This window comes from Mustela nigripes, chromosome 2 (genome assembly GCF_022355385.1).
Source record: "Mustela nigripes isolate SB6536 chromosome 2, MUSNIG.SB6536, whole genome shotgun sequence".
In the NCBI taxonomy this organism is placed as follows: Eukaryota; Metazoa; Chordata; class Mammalia; order Carnivora; family Mustelidae; genus Mustela; species Mustela nigripes.
Genome location: NC_081558.1, coordinates 61,075,145 through 61,086,169, shown reverse-complemented (window position 1 = coordinate 61,086,169; position 11,025 = coordinate 61,075,145). Strand labels below are relative to the sequence as shown.

Below are 11,025 nucleotides of genomic sequence, written 5' to 3'. Positions count from 1 at the left end.
TTGCAAGACAGAATCCTTTTGGTAGACAGAAACCTTTTGGTAGACAGAAAGAACCTACCATTTTACTAAGGGAATGAGAGCTTTGGGACAAAGGAGGGAACGGTTATTTTGGAACATTGTTCGGGCTACTGCAGGTAAGCTTCCTGGAGAGGACTGTAGCACAGCTGGGTACCAGACCTACAAATGAAGGAGGAAGTCCACCTAGAGAAGGAGGTGTGAAGGTGTCCAAGGTGAACTTGAAGCTTAGGCCCATATTCTCTTAGTTGTAAATCAGAACAAGAGTTCCCCTAGCCATTCAATGTCTTGTGAAGTGTAGCTCCAAAAGACTACAGTCCTTAGTGTAGTTTTATATTTGGAAAAAAAACTTAAGCCAAATTTTTATCTTACTCTTTTTTATTTTAAAAATTATATATTTATCTACTTGCCAGAGAGAGGGAGAGAGAGTGCACAAGCAGGGGGAGCAGCAGGCAGAAGGAGAAGCAGTCTCCCTGCTGAGCATGGAGCCTGATGCGGGACTCAATCCCAGGATCCTGAGATCATGACCTGAGCTGAAGGCAGATGCTTAACCAACTGAACCATCCAAGCATCCCTCTTTTTATTTTTATCCCTTTTATTATTTTTTAAAGATTATTTATTTTAGAGAGTGTGCAAGCAGGGGGGAGGGGCAGAGGAACCCTCAAGCAGGACTGTACACTGAGCTTGGAGCCTGATGTGGGGCTCAATCCCATGAGAGACTCATCACAAGTTGAAATCAAGAGTTGGAAGCTCAAGGAACTGAGCCACCCAGACACCCCAAGTTTTCCTTAAATATGAACCCCAGAAATCAGAAGTGTGCAAAAGATAGGCTCTGAGATTTATTAAAAATGGGCATGAATAGGCAGGCATGCCTGAGTGGCTCACTCAGTTAAACGACTGACTTGGTTTTTGGCTCAGGTCATGATCTCAGGGTCATGATATAGAGCCCCTTGTTGGGTTCTGTGCTCAATTCAGAATCTACTTGGGACACTCTCTTCCTTTGCTCCTCCCTGCTGCTCTCTCAAACAAATAAATAAAATCTTTTAAAAAAATGGGCATGAATAAAAAATGTTGCAAAAACTTGCGCAGAGGACTGGGAGGCTGCAAGAATACTAGATATTCTTTGCAAGTGCCACTTGGGGCAAGGGCTCCTCACTGTGGTTTACTGCCAACAGTCAGTCATTTATCATTGGACCTTTGTCAACTCATTTCCTTGCCAAGGATTTTCATCAGAGGAGTTCTCAAGAGCAAAGTTATTGGGGTGCCTTGGTAGCCCAGTTGGTTGAGCCTCTGCCTCTGGCTCAAGTCAGGATCCCAGGGTCCTGGGGATAGAGCCCACCTGCTCTCTGCTCAGTGGGGAGCCTGCTGCTTCTCCCTCTGCCTGCTGCTCCCCCTGCTTGTGTTCTGTCAAATAAATAAAATCTTAAAAAAAAAAAAAAAAAGAGCAAAGTTAATTTGTGACAAATATATTATTTTGAGAAACACCTAAACATAATTAGAGTACAATGTCCTCCTTGTAACAAAGGAAGAAGTCTTGGGACTGGAGGATGCACATGGGAGGGAGCTGCTAAGGTGGCTTGGGAGACAGAAGGCCCTGCAGAAAAGTCATGCAGGGACAGAAAACTGCCCCTAAAAGCCACCCATTCTGTTTTCATATAGCTATTTTTTTTTTTAAATTTAAGATTTTACTTATTTATTAGAGAGAGAGAGCATGAGGTGGGGGAGGATCAGAAGGAGGAGACCCCCTGCTGAGCAGGAAGGCAATGTGAGATCATCCCAGGACTCCAGGATTAAGACCTGAGCTGAATGCAGTCGCTTAACCAATTTAGCCACTGAGGCACCCTACCTCCTTCCCTCTATATCAGCTTTTTAAACTGTGATAGGGTTTTCTGTTTAAAACAACCCGTGTTCTTCAGAAAATTTCAAAAATATAGAAAATCAAAAATAGGAGGAAAAATTCAAAAATGAGAGGAGGAAAAAACTCACCCAGTTTCTCTACTTGTATATTAACCGTTCTCACCCTGGCTGCACATTAAAATTATCTAGGAGCTACTTTTAAGAATCAGATTTTTTAAGTCCTGGAAATGTAACCTACAACGTGGCAACTATAGTTAATACTGTATTAAATATTTGACAGTAGCTAAGAGGGTAAAAGTGCTCATAAGAAAAACAAACATTATACCTGGATGGTGACAGATGTTAACTACGGATATTGTGGTGATCATTTCACAATATATACAGGCTATGTAGTACAACTGAAATGTTTTATCTCAATTATACCTCAATTTTAAAAATCGGATTTTAAAAATTGAGCCTTAGCACATGTTTAAAAGCTCTCCAAATGATTCTCCAGTGCAGCCAAGGTTGAAAACTACTATATAATTTAGTATCTTATGTATTTTTTAAATCATATTTTAACGTATAGGACTTCGATTATTATTATTTCTTTTTTCAGGAAGAGAGAGACCCCTTCCCTGGGGAGCAGTGGAGAGAGGGGAGAGAATCTTTTTTTTTTTTAAATTTTTTATTTATTTATTTAAGATTTTATTTATTTATCAGAGGGGGGGGGAGAGTGAGCACAGGCAGACAGAATGGCAGACAGAGGCAGAGGGAGAGGGAGAAGCAGGCTCCCTGCCGAGCAAGGAGCCCAATGTGGGACTCGATCCCAGGACGCTGGGATCATGACCTGAGCGGAAGGCAGCTGCTTAACCAACTGAGCCACCCAGACGTCCCATAGGGGAGAGAATCTTAAGCAAGCTCCATGCCCTAAGCGGGGCTCTCTCAGGACTATGAGCTCATAACCAGAGCCAACATCAGCTTAATGGACTTAACCCCTCCTTTTCTTTTTAATTGAAGTACAGTTGAACGGGCTTCAATTTTTTTTTTTTTTTTAAATAATCTCCCTCATCCTGCAATTCTTGTTTGTACGTGGCGTATTTGAATATTCCTCAGTGGCTGCATAGTACTATATGAACAGAATATACTTTTAATAACCTATATTCCTGGTCTTTAAAAAAAAAAACAAAAAAACAAAAAGTCTTAACCATTTGTACAGTCTTTTCCTTTTAATTTTTTTAATTTTTTCAGGAAAATTCCCGAAAAGTCAACTTTTAAAAAACTGAATTACGTTCTGCCAAATTGTTCTCCAAAGAATGAAAATAATTTTTCCAGCTTCTGTTGATCGAATACTTGCGCACGTTGTGTCCAACAGCTTCTCACGGGCGCAAACTGTAGCTTCGGACACGAACCCTCTTCACGTTGCGCGAAAATTCAAACCGTCATCGCCAGCAGGCCTCAGGCGCGCGTTCCTGACGAAGTACTGCAGGGACGGCCGCACAGCGCGGAACGTCTTCGCGGCGCCGGAAAGCACTGCCGTCGCAAACGGTCCCTCTGGGCTAGAGCTCCAGTCCGCCCTTCCGCTGGGCTTTTTTTGTTGTCATTGGCTGGTGGCGGAGTATATAATGGCGTCATTTCCGCTCGCCTGTCTTTTCCGCGCTACCCAGGGAAGGGTCCATACGGCGTTGTTTAGCGTGAGTTCCCGGTGGGGTTCTCCAGCGTCCCCAAGTCACCAGAACAGTTTCCTGCTTGAGTGAGGGGGTGTGAGGACGGGGACAGAAGCCAGCAGGCAGAGCGGGTCTGTCTCCTGCCGGCGCGTTCTACCTCCCTCCGGCAGCCCGCACGTGGCCGGCCCGGGCCCGCGAATTCCCACAATTCCCCGGGAGCTCGTGGAGGTCGTGCTGGAGCCGGGGCGCTGGGCGAGGGTGCGCACGGGCCTGCGGGCTGGGTGGCGGGGGTGCAGAAAGCCGTGCCAACGCACCGTGCTGCCATCGCTTCGGACCGCGGCACTCGGCCGTGACCTCAGGCCCCGGCACACATTTACAGCAGCAGTTTGGGCTGGTAGTTCACCGTGTGTTAAGATTCTTGGCAGGGTTTTGCAGAAAGTTAGTTGTAACCCCAGAGGGAAATAATTCTGAAGCGTCCACCTGCAGTCTGCTTGAAAATAAACTTGTCTGCCTCTGTGCTGCCTTTGCTTATCCATAACCTTTATTCCGGGTTACTCTGGAGTGTTAAGTGGCAATTCACCATTTTCGTCTTAATTATCTGGGTGTTTTTCCCATCTCCACATTCATTAAGATGTGCTGTTGCTTAATAATGTGTGGTCTATGTCTGGTGTATTGTGTCTCATCCCAGTAGACTGTAAACTGAAAGGTGTGGTCCTTGGGTTGCATTTAGCTGTGAAGCTGTATGGCTCTGCAGTAGTTACAGTGCACCTGATCCCTTACCCACTTAAATCACTGGAATGCAAAGGACTGGATTGTTAACTTGTTTTTTAGGTTCCCATCGTAACTTAAAGGGAAACTTACACAATGTCCGGAGCCCTTGATGTCCTGCAAATGAAGGAGGAGGATGTCCTCAAATTCCTTGCAGCGGGAACCCATTTAGGTGGCACCAACCTTGACTTCCAGATGGAACAGTACATCTACAAAAGGAAAAGTGATGGTCAGTCCTTGCTTTGATTTGGGGGGAGGGGCATTCCAGCTAAGTAATCAATGAAATCAGATCACTATTTTGGAATTAAGCTTTAAAATTAAGTAAAAGTGGGGTGCCTGGCTGGCACAGTAGAGATGTTACTCGATGTCTTTTGAGTTTGACTCCATGTTGGACATAAGAGATAACTTGAAAGAAATTAAAAAATTAAAAACAGTGTTCTGGTGGTTTTGGGAAGAAAAGCTTTCTGGACTGCAGGGTAAGAGTATGTCTACTGATAGGTTAGGGGACTTGGGTTGCTCTATGTAAGAGCTACGAGATACAAAGATGAGGAAGCTCATTAGCTTTATAGTGCCTTGTATTTCACAGGTACTGACACAGTTTTGTTTGAGTTTTGACAGTAAAGTAGAGCAAGAGATGGGAAGGAGCAATTAGGCTTGGAAGGTACTAGAAAAAGAAAAGGTAGGTTGTGATGCCTTTATAAGGCATCTTGGGCAAGGGAATGCTTCAGCTCAGAGGCCACTGAAGGACATAAGCTTGGGAGTGGCATGTTGTAAAGCAGTTTTGGCTTAATTTGGCTTGGAGACAGGTTGTAAGGAAAGTGGCTAGAGACTAGAAAGTGGGTGAGAACTTGAAGGAGGAATCCATATGCGGACCTGAGGGGGGCTTAACGCAGGAAGAGAAAATGATGTCCTTTGTTTACTGAGTCAAGGCTGCACACTATTAAAGCTCAAGGTTGAGGCCAGCCGTGGCCCATGAACTTCTGAGTGTCGGAAGTGTGCTATAAAAACTGCAGGATTTTCGCTAACACCAGTAGAGCTTGCCTCTATGACTGGAGTTTGATAGTACTCTCTGCTACACTGAATTTTTTTAGAAGAAAATAAATCGCAAATTAGGTCGGGTGTTAAAAAACTTTTCTGCTGTCATGTAGGTATCTACATCATAAATCTGAAGAGGACCTGGGAGAAGCTTCTGCTGGCAGCTCGTGCCATTGTTGCCATTGAAAACCCAGCTGATGTTAGTGTCATATCGTCCAGGAATACGGGCCAGGTTTGTAAGCAGTATACTTGGTTTTTATTATAAAAAATAAGCTTACAGATACTGTGGGATGCAGGGGAAAGTAGAGGAAAATAGAAAATAGTCTAATTTAACCACTTATACAAATCTTGGATTGCCAGTATTCGAGGTTTTCGGGATTCATAATACTTGGCATCTGGTGGTTTGTTGAGCTTCAGTTTTGTTCTTGAAAACTGGTTTTCTAGTAGGATACTAGTCCTCCAAGACTCATCAGGTCTCTAAGATTAAGAATCTTTGCCAGCACTAAGTAACTTTTTAAATGCCAGTGGGACAAAACTTGTATTTTGCCCCCATTTCTGTTTTGGCAATTGTTTTTCTGTTGAAGAAACTAATGAATGTCCCGAAAATTGATTTACAGTTGACCCTTGAAAAACACCGTGAATCAGGGGCACCGACCTCATGCATGACCAAAAATCTGTTTAACTTGACTCCTCAGAAACTTTACTGATAGCCTACTCTTCACCTTCAGAAGCCTCACCCATAAGAAAGATAAGCAGTTGATTAGTTTATTTTGTATATGTAGTATATACTATGTTTTTAGGGAAAAAAATACAAGCTAGAAAGGAAAATACTACGCAGTACTGTAAAGGGGAAAAAAGTCAACATGTAGGTGGACGTGCCTGGTTTAAACTGGTGTTCAAGAGTCCACTAGATTAAGAACTCTAGCAAGGGTATCAGCCCATTTCTAATTTGAAAAAGATGCTTGACTTAGATTTTGACAGGTGTGTAAATTGTGTAGTGAGATGGGTTCTTTTGTACTTAGTTGATGGTAGAACTGGTTTCCGTGAATTTAGGGTGTGTTTTGCAGTGGAGGGGGCTATTCCCCAGAGGCTGACTTGTGACAGGATTTAAAGTTTGGTGCGTGGTGGTAAACAGTTTTTAATTCTACTATAGAATGAACTTGGTGACACCTCTCCTGGCTTCTTCCCTCAGCAAAAATTTACTGAGCATCTATATTGGTCCAGGCGGTGTTGCTAGGGGTTTGGGATATAGCAGGAAGATAGCAAGTCTGCAGGGTTGCAGGAAGTATGTTTTGTTTTGTTTTGTTTTAATTAGAATGTATTATTAGTCCCAGGGAGGAAATAACGTTTTCATGGAGGTAAAAAGTAAGGGAAGAGAAACAAAGTGGGTATATTCTTGCTTTGTGTAGGGTAGCTTTGATGAAATTGGACCAGATTACGGAAGTGCTTATTGATGTCAGACACAGTTTTGTTGTCTGTATTGATGAATTTCATTTTCATGACCGTGTTGGAAGTACGAGCATAACCTGCCCAAGTCACTCACAAGAGTAGCTTTCTTGGTTCTTGAAACCAGGTGGTGAGGTCATGGAGCATGCAGATGTGAGGAAGCCAGGGAGCCACAGGTACCCTCAGGGATTGAGAGTGGGGAGTGCATTCCAGGCAGAGAGTTTGGGTGTGGGGTATGCTTAGCATTTCTGGGCCCTAGTTCTGTAACTAGGTCTCAGGTAGCACAGAGCACACAGAATTGCTGGGTGTGTGAAGTGCTTTGGTGTTTTCATTGTTGAGGAGGGAAGATAGGAGGGGCTCCTTCAGGTGCTTACAGACCTGGGTGTCTGCTTGGGGACACTTGGGGGGGTTCTGTGATGCCATCTCTGGAGCACTGCTAACTCTCGATGTTAACTTTTTAAGCGAGCTGTGCTGAAATTTGCTGCTGCAACTGGAGCCACTCCCATTGCTGGCCGCTTCACTCCTGGAACATTCACTAACCAGATCCAGGCAGCCTTCCGAGAGCCAAGACTTCTGGTGGTTACTGATCCCAGGGCTGACCACCAGCCTCTTACAGAGGCATCTTATGTTAACCTGCCTACCATTGCTCTGTGTAACACAGACTCTCCTCTGCGCTATGTGGACATTGCCATCCCTTGCAACAACAAGGTAACAGTGTTAGGACGTACACTAGAGCCTCAAGAGTGAATACTCTTGAAACAGTTGGGCATTCTTCTGCACATTGTTAGAGCTTGGAGTTGAGGCTGCTGGCTGGCCGATGAACTCACAAGTGTAGGTAGTGTGCTACACGAGGGGCAAGTCTTTTCGCTAACACCACAAGGGTCTCTGGCCCAATGAGTGGAGTTTGATAGTAATTCTTGCTACAAGTATAATTCAGGTGTGTCAGCTTTAAGAAGAAATCATTTTTTAAACGGTCTGTGTTTTCTTCTGCTTTTCTCCGTATTTCTTAACTGTTTCGGCTTCTCACATTACTGGACCTTTTCAATTTTCAGAGCAACTTGGTGAATCCTGCTATAAGGTCCTAAAAAAGGTGGGTTGCATACAGCTCAAATTGGTCCAGTTTACTAGTCTCAAAGTCTTGATTCCACATAAGAATCATCCAAAGAGATGTTTTAGTACCAGTGTAAAACATGTCTATTTTGTTGGTACCAAAGGTCTGGATGATGGAACACAGTGGGAGGTGCATGCTGTTGGGGATGACCCAAGTGTCATTTCTTAACCTGGTGCTCTTGCAGGGAGCTCACTCGGTGGGTCTGATGTGGTGGATGCTGGCCAGGGAAGTTCTGCGCATGCGTGGCACCATTTCTCGTGAACACCCGTGGGAGGTCATGCCTGATCTCTACTTCTACAGGGATCCTGAAGAGGTAAGCTTCCTCCACAAAGGCATGTGGTTACATAAGCAAATCAGACATCTTGGTCTGTTTCTTTGACATAAAATTGTTTCTATAAACATTTTCCTCCCTTTAACCAGATTGAAAAGGAAGAGCAGGCTGCTGCTGAAAAGGCTGTGACCAAGGAAGAATTCCAGGGTGAATGGACGGCTCCAGCTCCTGAGTTCACGGCTACTCAGCCTGAAGTTGCAGACTGGTCTGAAGGCGTGCAGGTGCCCTCTGTGCCTATTCAGCAGTTCCCTACTGGTATGTGTTGTAATCCGTGGTTTGCATTTTTGGTATTCTTAATCTAACTTTTGAAGGATCTCCACAGCTGTGTATTTGCATTGAAAGATTCCAATCCCAGTGCACTGTAGCTGCACTAATACCGGGTGGTTTTGAAGTGGTCTTGCCTTGGGTGTTTGTCCCTTGAGATGTGTATTTGGTAGAAATCAAGGCCCAGTGTTGGTGGGAGTGGGGCTGATTATGTTTTCTTGGTTTCCTTAACAGAAGACTGGAGCGCCCAGCCGGCCACTGAAGACTGGTCTGCAGCTCCCACTGCTCAGGCCACTGAATGGGTAGGAACAACCACTGAGTGGTCTTAAGCTGCTCTTCCACAAAGGCAAACAAAATGGAAATAAGGTTGACGGAAAATAAACAGTTTGTAAAAGTCGTGTCCGTTTCTGTTTATTTCGCATTCCAGATCAAGAAATGCCTGGGATTACTTCATACTTCAGGTCTTGACTTCTGTTTTACTTCTAAAGCCCACTTTAGATAAAAGATAGTGCTTCTTACTTGAGAGTTCTTCCTTTTTGCAAAAGGAATAGCTGTTCTGAAAATAGAGTTAGGCGTGCCTGGGTGGCTCAGTCTGTTGAGCATCCCATGATTTCAGCTGAGGTCATAATCTCAGAGGTTGTGGCATAGAGCCCCATGGGCGTGGAATCTGGTTAAGATTGTCTCCCCACCACCCCATTGGTGTGTACTCTCTAAAAAAAAATAGATTTAAATGTAAATGGATGGTAACCCTGGGAATATTTTTTCAGGATGGGACCTGAAGCTTTTTTTTTTTTTTTTTTTTTTTTTTTTTTGCCATCTGTCCTCTAAAATTCTGGAGAACCAGAGTTTGAGTAAATTGCTTTTCAGTGACCTCTGGTATTATATTTAAAATACTTGGAGTACTCTCCTGCACTGATTTCACAATAACATTTGACCCATTAAAAATTATAGAGAAATAGGGTGGACCCAGATTTTGAGGAAGAATGAGTTAAATTGATTTACTCCCCTTTTGGAAGACCTATAAAAATGTATGTGACCTGCTCCTGGGCCTCTTGACAGTAGTGCAGGGGCAGTGAAGGGACTTGATGACTCAAGCATCATCAGCTTTGTGGGGATTCTGCACTGGCTGTGTGCAGAGCAAGTTTGGATGCCTCTACCATAAACCTGCAAAGCTCCAACGTGCTTTAGACCTTGAATCCACAGCACTTTTAGTGTTGCAAATGGTCAGTAACACCAGTTAACTCCTGGAATCAGGATGGCTAGAGGGAGGGACAGGGCAGAAGGAGGAGCAGGAAGAAAATTGGGAGTGGAGGAGATGTGTAGATTGGACTAACAGCCTATTAGTATGTTTTGGGTGGAGGGGGCCAGTTCAGGGAACAAGGAACAGGAAAAGGCATTTCCTGCCAACTTAATCTATATTCTGGAGAATAATGCTGGCATTAAAATCTGACTCCTGTCTGGCAACTGCTGGCCCAACCTCCATCCCTGCTCCCAAGCTGTGTGTATTAATGGCCAGAACCTCCAACCTAGAGCCCTTGTGTTAACTTTTTCCCCTTGCTTGGGCATTTGTCTCCTCTCATTCCTGTAGTATGTTCCACAAACAGGCTTTTCCCCCCTAGAATCTTTTTAATTCCTAAACCTAAGTTTAGAGGTATGGGACTACAAGCTGGCTTCTGGCATAGTTCATTTATGCCCAGCATGATGCAGCCAAGAGATCCAAGTGGAATTTCTTACAGATCTCACGTGCTGCTTCTTGATGGTGCAAGTTAGCTGCAAGAGAAAGGGAGCTGGGGATAACAGTAGAAAAGACTTCCAAACAACTCAGTCCCATATTACTAGTAATCACAGGAGTGGAAGAAGGCCATACATTAATCATCCTTGTAGATAAACAAGGAATAGGAGTTATACATTGATTATAAGTCTTACAGATAAGCAGGGTATATCTGGTCTAGTAGTATAATATTTATAGTTGAGCAAGCATTCAAAGGGATCATCTAATTAGTCACAGATGGTCCCTGGATTAGGGGAGAAAACAAAAAAGAAACAGGCATTGTGTTGTCCATCCCCACCCCCTTAGTGGGCTCGGTGTTCCCCGCAGCTCGGCTTCAAGGTGCCCAACAGTCCTGTTGCCAGTACCTGTTTTTCTTAAGGGTATATCTAAACGTGCTTGATGGCTAGCACAATTTCTTGTATGTTATATTTTAAGTAATACACTGTTCTAAGGGTGGTAGTTATACTTACCACCTGGACTTAGCTTGCCCTCATACCCTCTTCTTGCCTCCAGGAGAATTAGTTGTGTTCCTTCTGTCAATAGCTGCTGAGATTGCTCCAACCCAGGACCACAAGGTGGTTCAAACCTAAGTCACTCCCCCTCCAGGACAACATAGCTGCCCCATGGCTGCAGAGCCAGGACCTTTATTTTATTTTATTTTAAAGATTTTATTTATTTGACACAGAGAAAGAGAGATCACAAGTAGGCAGAGAGGAGGGAGCAGGCTCCCCGCTGAGTAGAGAGCCTGATGAGGGACTTGATCCCAGGACCCTGAGATCAT

At 44.1% G+C, this 11,025-nt stretch overlaps 1 protein-coding gene and 2 non-coding genes across 3 annotated transcripts; all 3 read left to right on the top strand.

Moving 5' to 3' along the window:
- Nucleotides 1–3,437: 3,437 nt before the first annotated feature.
- Nucleotides 3,438–8,871, top strand: RPSA (ribosomal protein SA). Its single transcript, XM_059390507.1, has 7 exons — nt 3,438–3,545; nt 4,350–4,515; nt 5,435–5,553; nt 7,230–7,475; nt 8,063–8,191; nt 8,299–8,464; nt 8,708–8,871. Exons 2-7 carry the CDS (start codon nt 4,383–4,385, stop codon nt 8,800–8,802), a joined length of 888 nt encoding a protein of 295 aa, XP_059246490.1. The 5' UTR covers nt 3,438–3,545; nt 4,350–4,382; the 3' UTR covers nt 8,803–8,871.
- LOC132012729 (small nucleolar RNA SNORA62/SNORA6 family) lies at nt 5,216–5,366 on the top strand. Its single transcript, XR_009402713.1, has one exon. It is a non-coding gene; the product is annotated as a small nucleolar RNA SNORA62/SNORA6 family (small nucleolar RNA).
- Nucleotides 7,541–7,695, top strand: LOC132012728 (small nucleolar RNA SNORA62/SNORA6 family). Its single transcript, XR_009402712.1, has one exon. It is a non-coding gene; the product is annotated as a small nucleolar RNA SNORA62/SNORA6 family (small nucleolar RNA).
- Nucleotides 8,872–11,025: the final 2,154 nt, after the last annotated feature.